Here is a 26698-nt window from a genome sequence, read left to right as displayed (position 1 = left end):
TCACTTTTCTGAAGTATTTGTTTCAATATTAAAGCACGAATTAAGATGCCTCCAACAAAAAATGTGCAATTTTGTTATTTTCAAGTACAGCGACGGCCGGCACATACATTTGAAATAAACATTTCCTAAACCATGATTAAACCGTTTCCTCAACCAAATGCAATGTTCATCCTTTTACTTATTCTCGAAGTTACAGAAACCTAAAAAAAAACAAGGCTGTGTTATAACCGCGTCAATGCTTTGCCGAGCAACAGAAGCGGGCTTATGAGCGGCCTGCGCCACCACTTCTGTAACGCGGAATTTACCAGAGTCATCATATATACTTGCTACCATGTTTCTATCGCACTGGTACCATGAATACCATATAGAGTAGCTTCAGAAAGCGCCACGGTAAGTCGGAAGCCGAGCACTCCCTGCGCGTGCTAGCCTCCGCAACGGCCGGGAGTGAGCTAGGGAGCAGTTAGAGTCACTGTATATGCTACCTTTAGGTAGCAGAGTAGCGCATAGGTCCGGCTAGCAACCACGGCTATGCGGTGAAGTCGCACTTCATTTTTGCAGGCGACATGCCTACCGCGTCGCCGATAAACATGTCTGGCGTGTCGAAGGGCGGCGATAAACATTGGCTGTCGATAACTAGTGTTTATTGAGTGAGCTGCAGCGGCGGCGTCGAAAAATACAAAAATTGGCCCGAGCGTCAGCTTCTCCACAATGCATGGTTGCTAGCAGCGTTGGAAAACAGATGTGTAACTCTGCTACCTAAAGGTAGCATGTACAGTAACTCTAGGAGCAGTTGGCTCGGAGTGCCCCCACGAAATTGCGGCCGTAGGTAGCAACAGCCCCCCGTGCGCAGGCCGTAAAGGAAGGAGCGAGCGCGCGCCTCCAGACTGGCGGTGTTACGAGCTGGCAGCTGACCAATAATCCCTCGCATACTACCTGAAGGCATCAAGTCTGCCAGAACGAGACCCTTGCTATGAATGAAGGAAAGAAGATGACTCTTAAGGGCTCGTTTTTTCTTTGTTAGACACAATATTAATGAGAACTAACAGACAATAACGCCAAGGAAAGTATAGGGGGTGTTATCTGTAGTATTTAGAATATAAATGTGAAGAAAGTAAAGTGGACGAAAAGATAACTTGCCGCCGGCAGGGACCGAACCTGCGACCTTCGAATAACGCGTCCGATGCTCTACCACTGAGCTACGGCAGCGGTCATCCTCCCGTCCACTTTATGGGGTATATATAAAATGCACATATATACCCCATAAAGTAGACGGGAGGATGACCGCCGCCGTAGCTCAGTGGTAGAGCATCGGACGCGTTATTCGAAGGTCGCAGGTTCGGTCCCTGCCGGCGGCAAGTTATCTTTTCGTCCACTTTACTTTCTTCACATTTATATTCTAAATACTACAGATAACACCCCCTATACATAACTTGCAAGTGACCTCAGTTCCTGTCTTCCGTCCGCCATCACCGAGCACATATGTCTCAGTGACCGCGCTGTGTTTACGTTCGTGCGCGGATCGTTCGGCGTAGTGTGCGTGTTTTGATCGTTTGCCTTGCGCTTATGACGAACGAGAATCATTCAGGACATTATGCAGCCTGCAGTGTCGTCAGTGGTGTCGCACGTAATGGTTGAAACAACTTCGCACGAGTCACCTACAGCAGCACTCTTCGCCGCCTGCATTTTGCGGCGCTCAAGCTGCACAGATTTCGTCGCTGATTGCTGCATAAAACAATGGCAGCCGGGGTTCGTTTCACCGAAGAGCTAAGAGGGACTCCCGAAAGCCAAGGCGCGATCGCTGTGCTCGATTCGGTGCTTCACCGTCCGCTGCGGTGGTATAGCGGTTACGGTGCTCGGCTGCTGACCCGAAGGTCGCGGGTTCGATCCCGGCCGCGGCGGTCCCATTTCGATGGAGGCGAAATGGTAGAGGCCCGTGTACTCAGATTTACGTGCACGTTAAAGAACACCAGATGGTCGAAATTTCCGGAGCCCTCCACTACGGCGTCTCTCATAATCATATCGTGGTTTTGGGACGTAAAACCCCAGATATTATTAGATTCGGTGCTTCATGTTTCGACAAAAATTGACCTTGCGCATAACTCCGTGGCGATACACTCGGCAAAAAGGTGAGGAGATTCGGAAGCATAACTTGCCTGTTATGAAGTGACACCCGCACACAGAAATGTTGTGCAACGTCTGAGGTCCTTCCTGTTTGCGTGTGCATAAGCCATGTGCTCCGCTTCTCGGACAGCTCTTTCGTGCGGTTGCACGGGCTTGTGATCACGTTTGGCAAACAGTACGTCTCCGCGTCTGGTCTTCTTTTTTTTTTAATATTGATTTACACTTCTCGTGTAGCAGCCAAATATTGCACAAATCGCTGTTGCGATGTGCAGCGTTGACGGGAAATGCGAGAGCCGCACAGCTTGAGTCGGTGTCGTCTGCTGCCATGTGCTCGGTAATGGCGGCGCATGCCGCGAAACCGTATCCCAGAGTTCCGCGGTGTGACGTAGTTGCAAGTTATGTATACTTTCCTTGGCGTTATTGTCTGTTAGTTCTCATTAATATTGTGTCTAACAAAGAAAAAAACGAGCCCTTAAGAGTCATCTTCTTTCCTTCATTCATAGCAAGGGTCTCGTACTGGCAGACTTGATGCCTTCAGGTAGTATGCGAGGGATTATTGGTCAGCTGCCAGCTCGTAAAAAGATCACGTGCTACGTGACGCCAACAGGCAAAAAAGAGTGTTCCACACTCGCCGCCATGGCTGCGATTGGCGCTGACTAACACTCCTTGGTTTAAATGAACATATATACCCCATAAAGTGGACGGGAGGATGACCGCCGCCGTAGCTCAGTGGTAGAGCATCGGACGCGTTATTTGAAGGTCGCAGGTTCGGTCCCTGCCGGCGGCAAGTTATCTTTTCGTCCACTCTTTACTTTCTTCACATTTATATTCTAAATACTACATATAACACCCCCTATACTTTCCTTGGCGTTATTGTCTGTTAGTTCTCATTAATATTTTTTCTAAAACAAGTCCTGTGGTTCAGGGAAATGGTTGCTGCACCTGTGCTCTTCTAACCTGCTGATGCAGTCATGTAAGCTGTCCATTAATTTACCATTAATGGAGGCACCACGACTGCGAAGAAGACAGGGCCAGTGTACAACATGCAATTTGTGTTTAATACAGTGCATAACTTAAATAATGTTAGTGGCTTCTGCTTGCAGCATCTGCAAGAATATTACACTGAAGCTGGCTAGGTTCTGGCAGATCGCATCTGCGGACCAAACGCTGCATAGAACAGGAGCCTGTCTGTGGGTGAAACGCTCTGTAAAACACTAATTTTTGGCAGTGACTGTACCATAAGATCTCATTACAAGAGACATTCAAGGGACCTGGGAAACATGTCTTGTAACCAGAAATGCTGAAATCATTTAGGAGTCGGACTAGATCACTCAGCATCAAAGTGCGCCTACATACATCTCTAGCAAATTGCTCAGGATGGCTTAAGGAAGTCATTCGTAGCATAGTTTGTTTTTTAGTGCTTCCTTCCTAACTTCTGGGGGGTATTATATCAGTTCACTTTGCAAGCCTTCGTGCTGGTCACAATACCTTTTGCATACTGCAGGCATGCAAAACGACACTGCGATGGAAATGAAACTGGATGACACTCGGTGGCAGAGCTGATCTCTGAGAGTGACAGTGATTGTAAAAGCTTAATGGCAGAAATTGTGGTGAAATGTGTAGTTGCATCCATGCGAGGAATGACATACGGCTGCGGGACGGAACGGAATCGAGCAAAGGGAATGAAAATTACAGCCCATAGTGGTTGAGTGAGGGTGTCTGGGTTGTGTCTCTTCTAAAGAGCCACGAGTCCACTCACGGGACCTCAACAAAATGTCCTTAGTATTCAAGTGTCTCTGGTAACCATGTATCTTGTATGCAGTGTTCACAGCTTGATGAACATAAAAAAACTAACCAAGCCATTTTCAAATGTCCCTTATAGTCGAGTGTCTCTTGTAACAAGATTTGATTGTGTATCGGTTTATAACACCTGCTATGAAGGTTGCATTGAATTTTGTGGTAGTGTAATCATGGTTCGTACACGTCCTTGAAAACTTTGAAAACCCCTGAATTTGAAAAGTATGTTTTCAAGGCCCTTGGAGGTCCTGGAATTGTATTCTGTGCTTGAAAACCCTTGAATTTTGAAACCAGTGCAGTCTAAAGTCCACAGTGCAACCCGCTTTCTGTTATAGATTAGCATCAATGTGGCAAACTTGCCATTTCAGAAACAATGCACCGTGCGAGTTTGCATGTGTTCTGTTTGTTTATGCGTTGTCCTAGCGTTCATTTCACTCCTCACCCATCAGTGCATCTTGTCTCTCTCTCTGTCTACTTATTGCCTTACGACTTCACTATTGTCCCCTGCGTTTATGTTGCTTTTTTCCCTGTCAAGCGAGTGGTGCATGTGGTTACTACACTGCAACAATATCAAGCCTTGCTAATACTAGAGAAGTCTCAGTACTTGTTCTGAACATCTGTTGTGTGTTGGGACCTACTTAAGATGGCATCAAGGCTAGACTGTTCTACAGTATAATAATGCAGTCAAAATTCAATCCAACAGAACCATATTTTCTGTAGCTCCCAATCTAACGAAGAAATTTGCATTCCCCGGCACTCGTAAGGGCAATGTTGTCAACCCGGATTAACGAAACTAACTTGGAACCAAAACAGATTAATTAACCTTTTTCTGAAATGAATTAGTGAAAAGAAGTGCTAATTTTTTCCCATTTTTTACACATATGGCTTTTTTCTTCATGCGCAGACACTAACACTATTGTGTTAAAACATCTATCACCCATAGTTGCGAGCCCGGTTTTATTTTGACAAGGCTGCGCGCCACCTTCATGCACGGTACAATTGACTCAGCAGTCGCGCTGTTATGTACCAGCTGGTGCTACGGGTGGCGGTGGTTTATTGTTCCTGTCAATGCTGCCGCAGGAACACTGCTCGTTACTTCACGATTTATGCAACAGCTGACACTAATCGTCTCCTCGCAGCTTCCCTGCTCGCATAATCACTGCATTCGTTCTCCCCGTCTTTGCGTTTTGGCTGCATGTCATATCTCACGGGACTCTCTACCTGGCCTGCATTGCCTGGACCACATATGTGAGGCTAAATGTTCAGCACTCCTGAACAGACTTTTCACACGAACATGCATGGGTTAGCCCCAAATACAATGCCGTGGTAGATTTCGGTTGTCTCTATGTTACAATTTTGGGTTTAGAAGGACTGAAAAAAACCCATTTCTCAATTTTACAAACTTCCTGACTTAGCAGAGTAATTTGACCGCGGTGATGACTTTGTTAAATTGAGCTGCAACTGTATATATATATAAGTGCAATAAATTTAGTCAGAATTTGAAACATTGTTTTAGCAAAAAGAAAAATCCTCATTTGTATGCCGTTTTTGAGTCCTTGAAAAACGTGTGACAAGCCCTTGAAATTCCTTGAATATCCTTGAATTTTCTCCATTGAAACCCGTATGAACCCTGTGTAATAAAAGACCTATGCAGGATGGGATGTAAAAAGGGCTATTTTGTATGCATTCTGTGATGGGACGAGAGGGAGCAGACAGCCAGTAGGCGAGCTGAGAAATATTTTCAGTGCATGAAGAAATACCGAATTATTACAGCAGAGCATCAACGTTGGCAGGCATTTTCAAAGCTTGAAATTGAAGAGCGCGATGACTTTAGCAATTTATTTGTGTTAATGTCTTAATTGGGCGCTAGGTGATGTTGCAATGTCACGAGACGTCTGGGGGGGGGGGGGGCTGGTTGCGATTTTCTCAAACTATCGGCGCGGGATTGAAGTAAGCCAGACACAAGCAGGCTCATTTGATTCTCCAGCCCTAGTGCTTACGTTTTGATCCAATCCAAGTCGTCTGGAGACCGTTATATATCCGTTCTATCGATTGGAGCGATGCCTCCATCCGTTGTGTGCCAAAATCATTGATGGCACTGCTGCTTCTGGTTGCCATTCCCACGTCTGACCGTCAGACGAGCCTCGACCGATCCCGTGCAGCTTCCTCGCGTCCTCTCGTGACGTTTCGTTCTGTTCTATCACAGAACGCATACAAAATAGCCCCCCTGGTGCCCTCTCGTATGTTTTTTGCTGCGTCAGTTGAGTCTAAGCACTGCATTGGCTCCGTAGTCACTAGCAAACATGGGGCGGCCACGCACTGTGAGAATGCCCAAGGAGCCCAGGCGTTCTCACGGTGTGCAGCTCTTGTTGATGCTTTGAAGCACACCAACAAAAGTGGATGGGAGTGCACCCTCAATGTAGTCGGTAATGATAATATACAAATTCACTAAAGCAGTATTTGCTACAGCAGACCCACCATGAGCACAGCTTCGCTGACTTCCATCTTCACAGTAGTCGAAGGGCTCTGAATTTTCTTAGTTGCTTTGTGTTGGAAAATTTTTAATGGGGTGTTTATGAAGAGGTAGCCTGTAGGCCATTTTCCAGCTTTTTTTTTTTAATAAGGTGCCTTAGCATTCCTTACTGACCTTGTGCAGCTGCACGGCAAGGACATGCAGATGTGGTGGTTCTGCTTCTCAAGGCGGGGGCCAATCCTGACCACGCCGACAACGAGGGCTGGACACCTCTGCGATCGTCAGCATGGGCGGGACATGGACAGGTGATGTTGTCTAGCAAACAGTAGCTGGTCTCGTGTCCCATCCTCATTACACTGGTTCATGGCATACATTGCACAAACGAATTTTGGCTTTGTCTAGCCATATACAGCTTCACTTTAAAATTGGATTATTCTTGATAGCTGCATTATCTCGTGGTCCAGTGGCTACGTAGCATGTGACAGTGACACCGCACATCCTCCTGTCCTTGCCACCTAGTTGGCAGTGAGGCTGTCGCATGCTGGCATGCCGACGCAGGGACAACAACAGAGTCTTAGGAGTGTGCAGGCCATCGGAGTTCCCTGTTGCCATTGCAACGTGCGAAGGAGCTATGGAAGAGGCTACCATAGAAGCTCGTGGCATCCCTGCAGTAGTTCATAGTGCTGCAGACAAGGCATCCTCATTTGTAGACGAGAGTTACTGTTGCCATTTTTGTGCTCTATTGGCCAGACCACTAACACTGGGCTTACGGTACATTAAAACATTCTTGTTGCCTAAGGTTCCTTTATAACACTTCTGGATGAAATATTTTGCTACACACAATTGGTTTGGTGAAGGCAGTACCGTGTGTAACGAGGTGTTGAACTGGGGCTGTCATGTCAGCAATTTTTTTTGGTTACCCTTTTTGCCAGCAGATAAATAGTGCATGTAATTTGAGTGGGTCGTTCAATTTGTTTTGTGAAGAAATATAGCATGACTGACTGTGCAATACTTAGACAGTTATTTGTATTGTTATTGCAATTAATTGATGTAAAACACACTACTATTAATGTATTCTGCCACTTGCTTTAAAGCGGTTGAGAGATCAAATTTGTGACTTGTGTGTTTTTTATTTCAAACGTTTCTTATCGCTCCAGGAGCTCGCGCTCGAAGATCTACATATACTCGTTAAATAAATTGATATCGCACAGTTTATGTGAATGACTTTCGGTTTTGGTTTCTAGGCGCCGAGTTGGACAATGACATCAATGTGTAGGAAGCTTGGTCACGGCCGACAAAGCTGTGACGTAAACAGTGCTGCATTGTCTGCTCTTACATACACACGCAGGCAACCGTCCGGATGCTTTCAGTGCTCGCTAAAATTACCTAAAATTCTCTAATAGAGAATTCCACCATGTACGGTATTCCGGTATATGCAGAGGTATTTGTGAAATGCAAGTTTACAGGGCATTGGCTGCAAGACCTCGTGGCACTTTGGACAACCATTATAATACTCACGTTTCCTTCTATTTGATGAGTGTTCTTGACAAAAGAATGTTGGCGACACACTAGAAATTATGCCGCTGCCGAGAATTCACGCTAGCAGAGAAGTAGAATACTCTAGGTTTATGGCAATAACACTCCTCTGCTCGCTTGGTTTATCTTAGCGTCGCCAGATGGCCTCACTTTTATGGCCTGTCACATTTGCGGCTACGGTAACTCAGTGCTGTAGAACCTCATTGATACGTTTCCGAAAAAAACGCGGATAAATAAGTGTACGATCCGAATCCAGTAAAAATTGAGGCTGACAAGCCCTTATAGGCACCGGGCGCGGGGCGAGTTTGGACTGGTGGCGCCTCTTTTGGTGGAAGCGCGGAACTAATGGCATGTGGGTGCCGGAAAGGGGCAGGCGCTTGCTACAGGGACGCGGGGGTGGATATTGGCTGCGCTTCATTGTGCTCTCATCGCTTGTGCCCTGCGCTGCCGAAATGCCTCGAGGAACCAACAGGGGTGGAAGTGCTGCGCCATTTGCGCCACGCTGCGCCAATCCGCTTCTGCTGCGCCATCCTGCTCCAAAACGCATTATTGCGCCGGAACTGCTCCCAAGCGGTCTTTGGTGTACGGCCTCCGCGATCGGTTCCGGTGAGCTGCCAGAACCGATCACCGAGGCTACGTTTGGTGCCTTCATATGCCGCTGTCATCCGTGTCATGGCGCCCCTAAGCGAGCTTGTATCATCATCACATCACTTGGCGCGTTAAAAAGAACAAGATAGACACCTGGAACGTTATTACTAAAAAGACGAATGTGACGTAGTACGAAAACAGAACCACGGGATACAAATTGTTCGCTTGCGACATCTATGGTGAATTCCATTGGCAGATTCGGAGCACTTCCGGTAGCAGTTTTTCCGCTCAATTCGGAGCAAGTCTGTTCCATTGGCGGATTGAGAGTGCTCCCTGTATGTTTCATTGGCAGATCTGGAGCAGCTCCGGCGCCAGATCCACTCCACGGAGCAGCTCTCGCTACTCCGCGAAAAGCGGCTGATTCGACCGGAAATCGCAAGCTCCCCGCGCGTGCGCAAAGCGTGGCGTACCGCGTGTGCGATGAAATGCGCTGTCCGACCGCGCCCGTTCTCTCCGCTCACGTCGGTGAAGGCGAAAACTGCGCGAACCGCGAGGAATGCTGGGCGCTTGCGAAGTAGATGTGCGCTAGCGCCCCCTACCGTTTGCTCTGGCGAGGGCGCTTGTGTTCCATTGGCAGATTTCCTTGGGATGCTCTCCACGGAGTGGAGTGCTCCGGCGTAGAGTTCGTCGGCCACTCCGAATCCGCCAATGGAATTCACCACTAGTATCATCGCACCTCAAGTATCAAGTACCATATTTGCGTGCATATAACCGACACCAATAATTGACAAATCTTGGAAGGGAACTTGAAGGGAAAAGGTGGAAGCGTGTGGTGAAATTTTTGGCGTGATTTACGTGCGTTTTTTGACGAACGCCTTCGCGAAATCGCGCTGTTGCATCCCAAATGGCTCGATTTCATGCGCGACTGACGCGTGGTCGGAGGGTTGCGCGCGTCATTTTCACGAACGCTATCTCAAAATCGCGCCGCCGCGTCTTCCTACTTGGAGTAGAGACAACGTCTCGCGCGGCGCATCGCCCGCTTTGGTGACAGTTTGGTGAGAGGTGCTGGGTACGATAACGGCGCTCCCTACGAACGACGACACACCGACTGAAGAGACGCAGTACGTCGTGATTCGCCGAAGTAGACGAATTGCTGGTCTGCCGCCAGAGACGGATTCCGAAACGGACAACGAGCATCTGGCACCCGCTTCCGGTCTCCCGACACCGGCCGCCTCAGGTCACCCATGGCAACCCTACATCGAGCCACGAACCTTCGCAGGAAAAGCCGGTGAGGATTTGGACGCTTGGCTGAGCTTCTACCAACGGGCAAGTCGGTTCACTGGTTGGAATGCCACCGGTCAGCTTACCAATGTCGGCCTCTTCCTTAAGGGAACCGCGTCTGTGTGGTATGAAAACCACGAGGAGAGCTTGACAACGTGGCCGAAGTTCGTCGACGAGATTAGGAAGTGCTTCGGAGATCCAGCGGCCAAAAAGAAGCGTGCCGAGCAAACGCTGATGCAACGCACTCAGGTTCCTGGGGAAACCTGCACAACGTACATTGAGGAAGTGCTCAAGTTGTGCAAGGTCCTGGACCCTCGGATGACCGAAGAGGACAAAGTGGGTCACCTTCTGAAAGGAATTGCAGAGGACGTCTATCAGTACCTCATCGCGAAGGGGAATCTAGAGTCCGTGAGTGACGTCATCCTTCACTGCCGCACATTTGAAGCCTTGAGAGCTCGGCGCATCACACCGAAGTTCGGCCGCTTGTCCAACGTAACGACTGTCGCCAGCGTTATCCGCCAAGTGGTGCGGGAAGAGCTCGACAGACATGAAGCGGCGTCTGTTCCGTCTCCTCGGGCTCGGGAGCCTCTTCCTTCGTGCGATCCGAGTGTGACGTCCATCAACGCTGCTTCCGTTGATGCATACAACTTCGCACCGCGTCCAATGGTACCAAGCCCTGCAGTGAACGCCTATCTCGGTTACGAGGGCCACGACGGCTTCGTACGCGGCCCATCTGCAGTTTCTCAAACGTGGGACGGCCGCGCCATGTATCCTCCCGCTGGCAATTTCAGCATGTCTCGTGAGCGCCCCATTTGCTTCCAATGTGGCGTCCGCGGCCACGTCGCCCGATTTTGTCCTCAGCGACGCCGCATGTCAGCCCCATCAACTGAGCGACCACGCACTTTCTATCGGCGCAACAATCACCCTGGTGACAGAGCCAACTGGCCTCCCGGCCCTGATAGCAGGACGCCCTATCGGCTGAATTACCGCAGCGACTCGCCAGCTTCCGTGCGGAGCTTGACGCCACCGCCTGGACGGCAACACAGGTCTCCATCTCCTCTACGACGTCTCACGTCCCCACCGCCGGGAAACTAGGCGGCGCGACCGATGGAGGTGAGGTCGCCGGTCATCTTCAGCCACATTCCCCTATGCCTCCGCCAGTCACCATGCATCACAACAAGATTAGTGTTTTAGTGGACAATGTTGCTACGTCAGCCTTAGTAGACACGGGGGCGAGTGTATCTGTCATCAGTCTGGATTTCAAAACCAAACTCGGTCGTAAAGTAATGCTTCACTGGGACAACGCTAACACATTTCGTGCTGTAAGTGGACAATTGCTCCGACCCCTTGGTGTGTGCACAGTGAACGTTTATTTCTCCGACAAGTTATATCAAGCCGAATTTGCAGTCCTTGCTCAGTCTACACATGATGTAATTCTTGGCCTCGACTTCTTACAGCAGTGCGGTGCCACGCTTGACTGTGGGACCGATGAGCTTTTCCTGCCCCCTCTTGCCGACCGACCTTCTACCTGTTCGCGCACCCTCGCCGTCCTTGAAGATGTCGTCCTCCCGGCACATTCCGTATCCAGAGTTCGAGTAACTGCTGATAGTGGTGACATTGATGCACTTGCTGCTATTGCCGAACCGGTGTCTTCGATCACAACGAAGAAAAGTGCGTTCATACCTCGATGCGTCATCTCTTTGGCCCGTGGAACAACCACACTTTGGGTGTCAAATGTATCTGACGAGTGTGTTGTGCTACCCAAGGGTATGAGGCTTGCATCGTTTGAAGTGGATACCAGCATCAATATAGCAGCTTTAAATAATGACACATCGCACGAAGAAGCCCGAGCAACTGATATTAGCCCTGGTGTTCCTCAAGACTCATCACTTTTCCTGAATATGGTTAACAAGTCACTGACCTCCGAGAAGCGTCAAGTGCTGGTCAGTGTCTTCAGGAAGCATGCATCGCTGTTTGATTTCAGCCAGGAAGCTAAGGAAATGCGCATTCCCAACACACGGGCTCGTCACAGGATCGACACCGGGTTAGCGCATCCAATAAGGCAGAAGCCTTACCGCGTGTCCGCGTCGGAGCGTAAGGTTATCGCTGACCAGGTGGATGACATGCTGGCCAAGGGCGTCATTCAAGATTCTTCTAGCCCTTGGGCTGCACCGGTCATACTTGTGAGAAAGAAAGACGGATCCTGGAGGTTTTGCGTCGACTACCAGCGCTTCAATTCCGTGACGAAAAAGGATGTGTATCCGCTTCCCCGTATCGACGACGTCATTGACTGTCTCCACTCGGCGTCCTACTTTTCATCTGTGGACCTCCGATCGGGCTGTTGGCAAATACCGATGCATTCCACTGACAAAGAGAAAACAGCTTTTGTGACACCAGACGGCTTGTTTGAATTCAACGTTATGCCGTTTGGTTTGTGCAACGCGCCCGCGACGTTCGAAAGGTTCATGGACACGGTTCTGCGTGGCCTAAAATGGGAGATTTGTTTATGCTATCTAGATGACGTCGTAATTTTCGGTCGCACTTTTGCAGAACACAACCAGCGACTTGACGTTGTTTTGACGTGCCTCGAACAGGCTGCCCTTACCCTCAACTCAAAGAAATGCCAGTTTGGCCAACGAGAGGCGCTAGTACTCGGACATCTAATGGACAAGCATGGCGTACGGCCAGACCCACAGAAGGTTGCCGCAGTGAGCAATTTTAAGCAACCGCAGTCGCAACGCGAGTTAAGAAGTTTCTTAGGTCTTTGCTCGTACTTTCGACGTTTTGTGCCCAATTTTGCCGAAACTGCGTACCCTCTGACCTCATTGCTACGCAAGGACACGCCTTTCACCTGGACAACGGATTGCGACTCTTCGTTTCGGCAGCTAAAGTTCATGCTCTCTTCCGGACCCATACTCCACCATTTTGACCCTTCTGCCAGAACGGAAGTGCACACCGACGCCAGTGGAATTGGCCTCGGTGCCGTCCTCATCCAGCGTTTTGGTGACGCCGAGCATGCCATTGCGTACGCCAGCCGTTCGTTGAGCAAGGCCGAACAGAATTACACCGTAACGGAGCAAGAGTGTCTCGCTGTAGTTTTTGCTGTCCAGAAGTTCCGCCCGTATCTCTACGGCCATCACTTCACGATTGTTACCGATCATCATTCGCTATGTTGGTTAGTTGGTCTCCGTGACCCGTCTAGTCGCCTTGCTCGGTGGGCGCTACGCTTGCAGGAATTTGACTTTACGGTCCGTTACAAGAGTGGCCGCCAGCATGCCGACGCCGACTGTCTTTCGCGGCTCCCGCTACCCACAACTGCTTGTGACGCCGACAATTTTGATGAATTCCTAGCCGCCATTGACGATACACGTTTTCCCGACCTCGCCACCTTCAGGAAAGAACAGCGTGACGACCGGCACTTGGATGCCCTTTTCGACTCAGCTGCTCAGCCGACAAACAACAACGGCTTTGTTCTGCAAGATGACCTGCTCTATAAAAAGAATTACGCGGCTGATGGTGCACGCTTACTATTAGTGGTCCCCACAAAGTTGCGACGAGACGTGCTCCGTGCTATGCACGATGACGGGACCGCTGGACACATGGGTTTCGCCAAAACGTATCACCGCATTCAAGGTAGATTCTACTGGCCTAGAATGAGAAGGACTATAGAAAAGTATGTGGCCAGTTGTGACAAATGCCAACAATTCAAGCGCCCGAACACTGCCCCGGTCGGACTCCTTCACCCTTTGACACCACCCTCAACACCTTTCGAAATGGTCGGAGTGGATCTTGTCGGCCCTTTCCCGCGCTCATCAAACAACAACCGTTGGGTCATCGTTTGTGTTGACCACCTGACGCGTTATGCGGAGACCGCAGCAATACCAACAGCCACGGCAATCGATGTTTCGAGTTTCCTCCTGTCTACAGTCATAGTTCGCCATGGACCACCTCGCATTATTGTGAGTGATCGTGGACGCCAGTTCGTTGCCGACGTGGTCGAAGAACTCTTGCGTCTCTGTGATTGTCGCTTTTGCCACGCGACCCCTTATCACCCGCAGACAAATGGTCTCGTCGAGCGCACGAACAGAACGCTCACCAATATGATTTCTATGTACGTCAATTCAAGGCATAAGAATTGGGATGACATCCTCCCCTTTATTACGTACGCCTACAACACGGCGAGGCATGAAGCCGCTGCCTACAGCCCCTTCTATCTTCTTTACGTTCGACCACCTCGACTCTTCCTTGACACCATTCTGCCATTTCATACTCATGTGGACCTTTCTATTGCCCAGACTCTCTGCTGCACAGAGGAGGCACGGCGTGTAGCTCAGCTTCGTACGCTGGCATCCCAGGACTGTTCCAAGATCACCTACGATTCACGGCACAAGGACGTATCTTACGACAAAGGCGACATAGTTTGGCTCTGGACGCCGCTTCGCAAGCGTGGCCTGTGTCAAAAGTTTCTGGCACGTTACACCGGCCCCTTCGTCATCGTCGATCGCCTCAGTGACATCACGTACTCGATAGCTCGTCTCCTAAACCACGGCTACCGTTCTCGGCAGACGCAACTTGTTCACGTCGCGCGCCTAAAGCGCTGTCGTCCGCGCGACTCCGCGTTCACGTAGCCGTTACTCGCCCGGCGGGCTTCGTCTGTGGAGGGAGGAGTGCTACGCTAACGCGACAGGCAGGACGAAAAGAAGAGGAGGACGAAGAGCGCTTGTCTTGCGAGTGTATCGGTGCCAGGTGGCAGCCATTCAGCCCCTTTTGCCCATCAGCCCATCTTCAAATAAACATCTTTCATCATAACAGTACTATGATGCTTTTTTTTTGTTTTGAGCCAAGCATTACGAGGTGGATTGACGTTTTTGTAGGTGCAGTAGTTGTGTACACATAGTGGTCTTACCGGGCATGTCGACTACACTGGCGTTCAAAGGCTAACTTATGGTCTGACGTAACGTGAGCACTCACGTTACAGCACATACATCAGTATTATCACAACGAAGTGAACTTTACGGTGTGATGATGTGAAGATCATACATAACTTTCGTTAGCGTATCCCTCCGGGGTCGAGAAACGCTTGAATATAGCTTTGTAATGTTTATTACACTGCTATAAAAGCAGAGCAAACACTGGAAACGCGAGGCTGACATGACGCCTGTATCATAGGAGTACTATGTAGTGTTTATTGCTTTGTTATAAAATTGGATAGCGAGCACCACAACCACAACTGACGTTGCACCGTCATTACGCCTGCATTATGTTTTTCCAAAGCAGGTTCTTGACCTGGCGTGGATCTGTGGTCGAATACCTGACTATAGAACCATTGGGTTCGATTCCTGCTGGGATCCTAATTTTTATTCTCTCCATTCGTCGAGTTAACACTGACGGCGTCGGTTTTCTTAACGCGCTCGCATTTAAATTACCAATGTCTGTTCTCGCCGTTCCTGGGTAGATATAAACTGTCAATCACCTGTGGCGCTTACCCGTACACCGCGGCCTGTAGTAAATGGGTATATGCCACACGTGTCTGGAGGAAAGGGTTTCACAACGTACGCGACAGAATTTTCACGTTATTCATGTCATGACCAGACGGTCAGGTGTGTCAAATCCGCTTACCCTCCCGTGCCAATTTAGGTCTACACCAAGTTAAAGGGGTACTGACACGAATATTTTGAGTTGTCGTTTTTTTGCGTCAAATGAAAGGTCAAGCCCTCAAGAGCCTAGAAAAGGTAGTGCTAAGCGCGAGTGCGCCCTAAAAAAGTAATTACAGTATGTTTTTAAAAGCTAGTTTCGGTTCCTACTGTACCCTGACGTCACAACACGGTATGGGCTTCTCGTCACGTGCTTGCACAATATATAGTGACGTTTCCACGCACAAGCGGCCATTTTGGAAGTTTTGATGACTTACAAGCGGCCATCTTGGAAGTTTCGGTACCTAACGTCATCACAACAAGCCAGACTGCTGCGTGAAGTCACCAGAATTTGTACTGTAGCCTGACGTCAAGCTAATGTCGATGTCAGTAGGTGCGCCATGGAAAAATTGACTTTCATATCAAATTAAAGTATCTTATCAGCATTTGCTGAGCTTCACACTTGCTCAGAGCCGTCTCTGCATACAGGAGATATGTATGGCAGAGTAAACTCGCCTTCGAAAAAAGGTGTCAGTACCCCTTTAAGGAGCCGATCACAACAGCACCCAGACGTAGGCGGCTATATAGACAGATACGTAGATAGAAACGATCAAAGTGCCTAGGGTTCGCTAAGAAATGCTTCGCATTTGAAAAATAGAAATGGTGCTACTCACATCTAGCTCCACATCGTCGCTTATGACGTTAAGCTTTGTCTGCGGGGCACACTTGCCACGCTATTTGCACTCGTTGTCGCCTTTATATTCCGTGATGTCATGCACGGGACCTGCTTCGTGCAAGCGGTGACCCTTCTCTAAAGCAGACGCACCAAAAAGCGTACGCCAGCTGGTCAAGCCTTTGAAACTGCAGCGCAAGATAAATGGCAGCGCCATGCGTGCACTTGTGCTGTCAGGACTCGCCCTCCCGCCAAGAGCCCTCCAGACAACAGTGAGGAACAGCGAGTTCGGCAGTTAAAATGCAAAGATGCTTATTTTACATCGTGTCGCCAATCGGGCCTGCCTCATTTGTAGTCCCGAAAGAGAGGAGGCATCGTGCCCCCTCCGGTCCGCCTCCGAACGAAAACAAACGCCTACGAGCACAGCACCAGGCAAAGAAGCTGACTCATTTGATGTTCCGACGGCGCTCATTGGTGTGGACATGAGAGGGACACGTACGTGTCATTCTTTCTAGATGACTTGGCGGCTATTAAACGCGTCCACGACCGCAAACAACTGCGCGGGAGTCTCCCTGAAGTCCAACGATGGGCCCCATTGTCTGAACACATGTCTGACTGTCGAGCGCTTCGTGCATGGTTCAAAAGAACACTGTTGCTGTCGCTTCTCTTTGCCTCCGGGCGACAAACGCTACAGCATACAGCTTCGAATTGTTCAAAAAGAAACACCGCGCTTTCGAATACGTGCCGAAAGTAGCAGAGCCTGCTCCCGCGTCGTCTGCTTCACATGCCAGTGCTGTCCCTGCCGCTGCTTGGGGCGCTTTTTGTGAGAGGGGTAGCTGGCGCCTTATGACGGCCGCCCGGTGCCTATTGAGGTGCAAAGGCAAAAAACATTTACTTTTCAAAAAACATGGAGGGACTCTTCGATTGGCATCTCGCTGGCAGCCAGAGGTCAGCCAGCTAGTTCCGCTCCTGACCGAAAATAGTAACGTCGTGGTCACATGTTGAAATCCTGAGACAACCCGAATATTGCAAAATCAAACTCTGGGACAACCAGCATAAACGTAAAGAAACGCTACTGCCGTGTCAGCAGACGAAACTTTGCGCCGCATGAATTTCGGTTCTTGCTGCATTGCCGCTTGGAAATATGGGGTTAGGTTTGCTGAAGAGCGGAAGTGATATTCTCGAGCATACGCATTTGGGATACGATCATGTATGTTTGCAAGATCACACGCGACTCGCCCCGTCTGTGAAGAAACTGCCCCCTCACTGAAGGCTTAACAAGCTCAACTTTGCGCAGTGCACGTAACAATCACGGCACAACACGATATGTGAAACCTCGCGAAAGTGATAAGCGTCCCCAAAAGTGACAGCTGCTCGCAGCTGTCACATACTACGTTGCACACCCGTGCTGATCAGTTTGCGTTCTGTCTTAACTTGAGACATGCGGCGGTATGTTCGCCGCCACTCGTAATTGCACCATCTCCCGCGGCGGAACAGGCTTTAAACGATAACGCCCGACATAATGGCAACCGAAGGTGAAGTCCCCAAGCGCCCGCACTGCGATCCGTCGAGTCCTCACAAAGATGGTGGCGAGTGCGCATCGTCTCGTTTTGGCGTCTGGTAACAAGAAACCTTTCAGATATCTTCCAGAACAAATCTTTTCTGGCAGGTTCTGACGACCTGCTGGTAGGCAGAATTGTCCAGCCAGATAAAAACGAACGCCGACTGGAATTGCGCCGCGCCATGGGTGGAGCAACCTGAAAACGGATGCGCTCCGGGAGAAAAGTGGGGGGGAAATTATCGGCCGTATCCACTGGGCACAATGGCGGCGTTGCTATGGTTACACATGACGGCGTATTGTGCAGCGGCAGCGATGTGGCAGCGGCATGTGCGTTTCCGTAGGTCTTGTATCGAACCGTGGCGGACTGGAGGAGCGACAGCCTCCATTCTGTGGCCCGCATTGTTAGTTCCCCCAGCTGTTTTTGTAGTCATGAGGTCTGAACAAAAGTGTGTGGAACGAGTGTGCGTCTGTACCATGCTACGGATGAAGGATTTGCAATGCTCAGCAAAATCGTGCCAAGCGCTACAGAAAATTCTTTTTTTTTTTTTGAAAGGCGTTTGAAGATTTTGACGGCCAGCGTCGCCGCCTGCCTTCGGGTTGGTGTGTAGTTGACAGAAAGCGGCGATCGAGCAATTCGGAGAAGACACGGAGGGGACACTCGAGCAATTCGGAAGAGACGCGGAGGGGACAATTGAGCAAAGCAGAGAAAGCGCGAAGGGGGAAAGGCACTGTGGAGAAGCCGCCGTCGCTGCGCTGTGGCTGTCTGCCATTTCGCGCTTCACAAGTACACGAGAGGGCCCTTTTTGCACACCTGAATGAGAGATTCTGACTACAAAACGTACCATACGACCGCAGTTTTCGATGGTTCTGAGCGTTGCTGCCGAATAATCGTATTTTCCGGGAACGTATTAACCGGAATGTATTACACACAGCTGTATTGGGTTATCTTTAATTTTCGCGATTGCGATCGTTCCGACGTTCCAAGATTGACTGCTCAGAGAGCGGCTGGTCGTCGAGGCGAGCAAACACTGCTGCGAGGGACTGTCTCTCAGAGCTGTATTGAGGGCACTGACATAAAATGTGTTCAATGGTTTCGTCATTGCCACAATATTCACATGCAGCGCTGTCTCTCATTCCGATGCGGCACGCAAAGGCGTTCGTAAAAGACACCCCAAGCCACATGCGGCAGAGAAGGGTCGTCTCGGATCGGGGCAGGCCAGAAAGCAACGAAGGCGCTGATGAAGTTTCTGCGAGTGACCCGCCGCATTGAACGATTGTGACACTCCTGTGTGTGTGTGTGTTTGTGCTTCCCTCCCTCCCTATCCCATCCCTCTAACTTTTCTGTCTCCCCTTCCCCAGTGCAGGGTAGCAAACCAGATATGTTTTCTGGTTAACCTCCCTGCCTTTCCGCATTACATTTCTCTCTCTCTCTCGCGATTGCGAGCGTAGGAGTCGGGAAATCGTACTAGGTGGGAACGCATCAGTGAGGTTCTACTGTATTATGCTAATGCAAAGATGTGTGTGGCCAAATTAAGATTCTCTCATGCCGCCTTGCGCGTGATGATGTGAAGCACTTTGCAAACTGCCAGCTAGCTTAGCTAGTTTGGCAAAACGCGGGGAAAAATGTGCGAGTGTAGGTTCACAGCCGTTGCTTGCCCGTTGCGGCCATGCTTGCTGTGGGCTCATTGCACACCACTCTAATGTGGCATGACAGCACTGAAAGGTTCGTTACACTTCCTACACAGTGACGTCGGTGTCAGTCATGTTAGTGATGGATCTCAATCGTGAGAACGAGCATTTACGCACACTTTGGAAGCGAAATAAAATATATTTTAAACATTGGCCGAATCCAACACTTTGTGCATAGGGTCTTTGCATACAGAGGAAGCTTACAGCAGGCTCTTTGTAGCCTCCAAGTCTCATCTCTCAACCCCTCTAAGTCTTCAGAACCTTGGCATAAAATTGTGTAAATTACATGCAATTATAGAAGCCGACCATGATGCATGTCGTGAAAATCCTTAAATACTTTGAGAGGAATGTGCAACTGTGTGGTTGTACTTGCAGGTTGTGGAAGCCCTGCTTGAAAACAAGGCACAGGTGGACTTGGCAGATGGTGAGCAACGGACGGCACTGCGTGCGGCATCGTGGGGAGGCCATGAAGAAGTTGTTGCGCAGCTTCTGGAGAAAGGGGCCGACGTCAATCGTGCGGACCGTGAGGGCCGCACAGCCCTCATTGCTGCTGCTTACATGGGCCATGCGGAGATCGTGGAGCGCTTGCTTGATGCTGGAGCTGAGGCCAACCACGCGGATGGGGATGGACGCACGGCGCTCTCGGTGGCTGCGCTGTGCGTACGTCCGTCCGAGGGCCACCTTGGTGTGGTGGCCCTGCTGTTGGAAAGGGGTGCCCACGTGGACCATGTCGACAATGAAGGCATGACTCCTCTGCTGGTGGCAGCATTCGAAGGTCATCGGGAGGTCTGCGAGCTACTCTTGGATGGTGGGTTTGTTGTCTCACTGTTGACTACGACTCTCAACGAAGGATGATTCAGGCATGGACAGGCCCATCATCAACAATTGTTAGCACAAAGCTATACATTGTGAAACTATGTTCAAAGCTATTTCCAGAACTGCATGTCTCCAACAGTAGTGTGGCCTCCTGGCTGCTTCTTGGATGAAGAGCATAAAAGATTAAAGGGGCCATGACACGGTTGCCCAAATATTTGTGGTTTTCAGTGAAAAGTAGAAGTAGAGGGTCTATTATGCCTATAAAGATTTCAAAAGTGGGCCGTAAAAGAATATTTCAGTGCAAAACAAGCCCTAGAAGTCGCCGGCTGTAAACCCCACCCACTGCCGGCGACCATTTTGCCATGGCGCGTGTGACTTCATGTGCAGCACGGAACGAAGCCGTCATCTTTTACCAAAATGTCAGCCGCTGCGAATCGTTCAATTTCAGTGCCAAGCTGAAGCAAGTTAAAATATCTCGATATCACGTGCAGCTGACCACAGAACAATATCGTTCGCCATAATGCAGATGCTTGCACAGCTAGTTGCTTGTTACATCACGGCTCGCGAGTGCCCCAATGTTGCCAGACTCTCGGGCCACTCGCGTGTTTATAAAAATATTCGATTATAAATTAAGTGCTCGACCAAGTGCGCTAAAATTTCGCCAGCTTATTTTTGAATGCCCGAGGATTAATCCACATAACACAGATTATGATCGAAAATTGGGTGTTGTGGCCCCTTTAAAGCTTTCTGTAGGAAGAGAGTGATCATTATAAAATGAGCACTATGATTTCTTATCATGGCGGGATGTTTCGAAAAGACTGTGCGTTACTGTAGCAGTCACAGGACTGCCACAGGTGTCTCCTTTGCTCTCTAGGGATTGGTTCACCTAGCTGTCCATCTGGTGCATTTTGCTCCTGCCACCTATGAGGTACAAGGGCACGTGGTCCACTCTTTTACTGAAGATATGCAACAAGGCTCCAGGTGCTACTCGATATCTGCCTGGATGCTATATTTATTCCACAGGTTCCCGGGCTTCAAAAGCCCCTTGGAACAAGCATGGTGCACCTTGAAGTGTGTTACTGAAAGAACTTTTCAGACTACAAGCACAATTACCACGAGGGAAATAATATTTTCCTAAAAGTCATTCTTTATTTCGCAAAATTGTTTCAGTGCGCTAAAGATCGTAAATGCAACAAAAGGAGTCAACTAACTTTGCAGGGTATACATCTGTGAATGCATTATTCTCTAATAAGCGCCAGAAGAACAAAACAGCAAATATTGGGGAACGAGCGCATGTTTATATGAAGAAAGCCATGACTTTTGCCTGGTGGGTGCAGCTCAACTGCTGCAAGACAAACTTTTCTGACATACTGATTCTTTGTGTTGGTTTGCGTGCTCTGTTTCAGGGTTGCCTTTGGTCTCGTCGTCCTCGTTGCTGTTTCCTTGATCTTGACAAATGGTGTTTATCTCACCGGCCGTCAGTTCAGCCGACATGCATAATTCATCATCGTAGTGTTTAAATATTACTGAAGCATCCACGTCGAGTCTTTCTGCAACTTCATATCATAGGTCACTTGTGTTGCATTTTTCACTGTCTTGCTGAATGAGACACCTCCGGTAATTGGCACCACTTTTCTTTGGAGCTGCTTCTGGAGCTCATCGCGAATGTACAGAGATCAAGGCGAGCGAGACAGCCGTGCGATAAGCGTGCAGACATAGGTGGTCGATGAAACAAAGGCAGCGAGGCGAAGCCCAGTGAGGAAAACAAGCACAGGCAATGGTGATAGCAACAGGGCTATCATGCATTTTGGATAGGCCAGGTGCATAGAGCATTCTCATGATGATGATAGTGCATGCAGAGCTGGGCATTGCTTATACTGCCCCGAGCAATTAAGTTCGCAATTCATTATTTTGAAGTGTTACTGAGATACAAGGGTGACAAAATTTCATACATTATTTTGAAACATTCAGTGTTCTGAAATTCGTAGTGGTGAATTATTTTTTGCCTTAAACCAATGGACATTTGGAAGGGGATTTCCAAAATATTTGTTAACCTGAGGTTCGCGATAACAGGATTTGACTACCATTTCCGCTAAACATCCATCATTATGACGGACTAGAGCATGGTGGTATGTCACCTGAATTATATCTTGTGTTTGTACTTTCTTTTATATCTGATTCTATCTTAGTTTCAGTGGAATTTTCACAGGTGCTGTTGGCACTAATTCATACATCTAGTAGACGGTCTCATCACATTGCTGTGCTACTAGTTAGTGTACAGGATAGCTTTTCCTGGACCAAGTGGCATCTCCATTGCATTTCACTCATTCTGATTTGAGCCGTTGGTATGTGCCAACTTTAGATTTTTATGTTTTCAACCAAATGACAAGCAATAAACTAGACTTCCTATTTGCAGTGCCTAACAGCACATTCTTCTTTTTTGTCTGATGTTGCACTCTCAAGCATAAAAGGTGGTCTTGTTTGCGTTGTGTTGTAGGTAAACCATTTGCTGTATATATGGCAGCCTTGTTAACCAGGCAAATACTGGAAGTCTGCTGTTGTAAATTGTGGTGGGCTGGGACTCATAAATGTATTGTATGTCACTAACAGGGTCAATCACTGTGTCATGGTCTCTAGATGGCTAAACACAACACAGGAACACTGAGGACCACGGAAAATTCTGTATATGAGAAACAACTAAACTATATACACAGGAACTAGTGAGAAAAGAAGACCCGACTATATAAACAAAGATCTCTTGTCCACACTATCCCAAAACTAAGAAAATATTCACAGTTTCATCACTGGTTGATGGCCTTGACGTGGCGGCTCCACTGCTGAGACGACGACTTGTCGTGTCCACGAAGTGCGTTGCTTCGCTGGAGCACGACCGTCTGCTGCACCGTTGGGTACCCGTAGTTGCCGGTCACCGCTGTGTCAGGTACTTGCAGCGGCTGTACCTCTTGTCGTCTGGTGCGCAACCCACGGAGCATAGCTGTAAAACCTCTGCGCGTCCTCAAGAAAAGGGTCTCGCTGGTGTGAACTGGTCGCCTTCCTGGTCACGCCTCCCAGGTCACAGTGCGTTGCTGCGAAGGCTGGGGCACTTTTCCAGGAGCTCTCCTGGCGGACCTCAGGCCTTGCCACCACCACCGCTCGTCCCCGTTCCAAGCGTGCTCTCCCTTCTTTCCTCCTCCTCGCCGGCCGCGTCGCCTCTTTGCGTTCTTTTTTCAATTCTCTTTCAATGTACGGCCTTCTTCTTTCTTTGTTTGATTTCTCTCATTTCTTCTTCTCCCACAAGTCGACAAACTCAGCCAAGATCAGTCATATCACTGCGACTAGCATGGATATAGTAGTGCCACACAATCAGTGCTGGGAAATGACTGTCTCTTGATTCTTCATTTTTATCTTCTTAGCTGAGGAACTTGCTGCATCATTATTCATTTATTGACTGGCAAGTTTTACGTCCTGATTGTGTTCCTCTGCTCCGCCCGTGTATGTTGCTTGCATTTATTTTCATCCACTTTAGGTGTTTCACTTGTGCAGTAGCCGCTCTCCTTCACCACGGCCTCTATTAGCAGTGCCAGGTTGCCATGGCTGGAGTTTTGTCCTTTTCCTGCGTTGCGTACTCGTGGACACCAGCATATGTAAACTGCTCTTCCACGACAACGCTGTTTGTCTCTTCATGCTATGACGTGTACTTTTTTCCCCTCATCCTTCAGATGTTCAGTGAGAACTAACCGACAATAATGCCAAGGAAAGTATAGGAGATGTTACTTGTAATAATTGGGATAAATATGAGAAGAAAGTAAAGTGAACGAAAAGATAACTTGCCGCCGGCAGGGATCGCATCACATGCTACGTGACACCAAAAGGCAGAAAGAAGAGTGTTCCACACTCGCCGCCATGGCTGCGATCGGCGCTGACTAACACTCTTAGGTTTAAATGCACATATATGGTACCCCAAAAAGGGGACGGGAGGATGACCGCCGCTGTAGCTCAGTGGTAGACCATCGGACGTGTTATTCAAAGGTCGCAGGTTCAGTCCCTGCTGGCGGCAAGTTATCTTTTCGTCCACTTTACTTTCTTCTCATATTTATCCTAATTATTACAAATAACATTCCCCATACTTTCCTTGGCATTATTGTCTGCTAGTTCTCATTAATATTGTGTCTAACAAATAAAAACGAGCCCTTAAAAGTAGAGCTGCGCAAATAGCAAAATTTTGGATGCGAAGTGAGTTCGAATATTGAAGTGTGAGTGTGAATCGAATAGAATATTTTTCGAATATTTCTCGAATATTTCTTCAATATTTCTTCAATATTTCTCGAATACTTCGAAGCAAAATTGCAGAAAAAAAATGTTGGAAAGGATTCCTAAGCATATTCTTATGAGATAGCAACATGAAAGTGTTTCTTTTCGCTAGGTTGATGAAGCGCTGGCACCCCGGGGTGGTGTTTCATAGGTTTCAAGTTGTTTTGTCAAGAATGAGGCAGTGTAGAGGCTGAATTGTATTTATGTACATGATTTGGTGCAACCAAATTGTTGCCGACAACACTTTACATGTGACAGGCAAAGATGCCATGTCCTCAGCCTCTCCTCCTCTTTCAACTTCTGTGGAAGCCTGACTGATGCGGCGGACAAGGGTGTGCTCCCTTCAAGTCCAGAGTTCCAAATCTGCCTCATAGACGTCGATATATAAGAACATCTGAAATTATGGATGCTAAAAAGCTTTGGCGTCCGATTTTTCGGACTTCCTGCCCAAATTTCAGGTCCAAAACAGCAATAATAAACCCCCAACTCTGCCACATCTTTCATCTCCATGTTGGAACCAGCGTTTTCTTGAGCCAGTATTTGCGACCATAGCGGAGCTTGAAAGGCAGCTTTGCCACAATACGAGAGTGCAATGAGGTGAAGCATATAGAAAATCTGAAGGGGTCACTTTCAATCGGACGACTGTCTCTTGGCTAAGTTCGACCGTAACGGAGGTTGAAAGACAGCTTTGCCGCAATACAAGAGTGTAATGAGGTGAAGCATATAGAAAATCTGAAAGGGTCACTTTCAATCGGACGTTAACTGTATTTGTCTTTGGGAGGTTTGAATAGTAAAATTCCAGTGCGAGTCGAATCGAATAGCAAACACTATTCGAAAACTATTCGAAATTTCGAATATTCGCACACCCCTACTTAAAAGTCATCTTCTTTCCTTCATTCACATGTTCAGTGGATGTTAATCAAATCAAATCAAAATCAAAATGAGTTTATTAAGACATGTATACAAAAAATGCGTACATAATATTTGGACCAATAGCCTACGTGGCTAGTAGCTGGTCCAATAGAGAAAATACATAAAAGTTAGCAACGCACATGATTGGTCATGAAAAATGATTGGTTTTATACATATGGAAGTTTCAGTGATGTACAATCTACGTACGGAAGGTGATTACAATTCATTAGACAAGAAAAAGCGTTTGCAAGAAAGGTTGAAGTTACGCGTAGTTTTTATTTCCAGAGGCACAGTGTTCCAGGTTACAGCTCCGAAGAATTCTAGCAATCGTTCGCCATAAACGTTGTTACAGGGAGGAAGATTTAAATTTAACTGACTTGTTTGTCTGGTGTTTGCACGCGGGAAGTTGAATATGGTGTTGGGTAGTGGAAAGTTTGTGTACAGTATTTTGTGAACTAGGCTAGCTACCTTATAATTTCTTAGCGCCGTAAATGAGAGAATATGAAGATCATTGAATAGGGTGCCACTGGGGTAATGAACGGGGGAGAATGTTATTATTCTTAAAGCACGTTTTTGTAACTGGAGTATAGGTCTTAAATAAGTTTTGTATGTTAGGCCCCAGGCCTCACAGCAGTAGCTGTTAAGATCGCACATCTTTTTTAAAACCTCAGAGGACATGTTTTAAAGGGACACTAAAGGCAAATAACAATTTATGTCAGAGTGAAAGCTCAATATATGACAACTTCTAAAACTGCAATATTATCAACAGCAGTGCCCTACTTACCGAGAAATTAAGCTAAATGTATCACATGATGAGCGCCACGAGTGGGACATTTTCGAAGTGATCCCGATGACGTATGAGAGTCTGCCTACAATAAATCACTAGTAATCAAACTAGCAGCAATAAGAAAAGAACCTTCCGTGCATCAAAAGATGTAATAAAATGCTGTTTGTTTGTTCTGTTTGATTCATGGAAAAAAAAACCTCTTTCGCGTTGCCATGGGGAACGGTGCGCATCGTTCAAAGGTTCCGTTTTCGCCAAACTGCGCTTCGCCTGGCGCCCTGCTTCGCTCACGCGGTCGCGTCTCAGTGGTAGTTTCGGGATCGCGTACTGCCGCGTGTGTTTTGCGCGCTCGTGAAAGTCGCAGGTCCACCACAGCTTCGTCGCCCGACGCCGCACTGCTGGTTTCCTCGCTGCTTTCGGGCACGGGCTCGGGAGAGTCGTTGCCGAGGCTGCTGTTGTAGTACTCAACGACGCTGGCACTACGAGCCCTCAGCAGCATACCGCGTTCATCGGGGCTCAAGTC

General features: G+C 48.4%; 1 protein-coding gene across 1 annotated transcript in view; it reads left to right on the top strand.

The window, feature by feature from the left end:
• The window catches only part of LOC119382412 (ankyrin repeat domain-containing protein 50-like), a 191069-nt gene that overhangs the window by 109315 nt on the left and 55056 nt on the right, over positions 1-26698 (top strand). Inside the window, 2 exon segments of the mRNA XM_037650105.2 lie at positions 6575-6696; positions 19728-20160. Coding sequence (XP_037506033.1) covers positions 6575-6696; positions 19728-20160 — 555 coding nt within the window.

This window comes from Rhipicephalus sanguineus, chromosome 2 (genome assembly GCF_013339695.2).
Source record: "Rhipicephalus sanguineus isolate Rsan-2018 chromosome 2, BIME_Rsan_1.4, whole genome shotgun sequence".
NCBI classification, from domain to species: Eukaryota; Metazoa; Arthropoda; class Arachnida; order Ixodida; family Ixodidae; genus Rhipicephalus; species Rhipicephalus sanguineus.
Note: the sequence above shows the minus strand (reverse complement) of the source record. Positions and strands in the feature narration are given on the sequence as shown.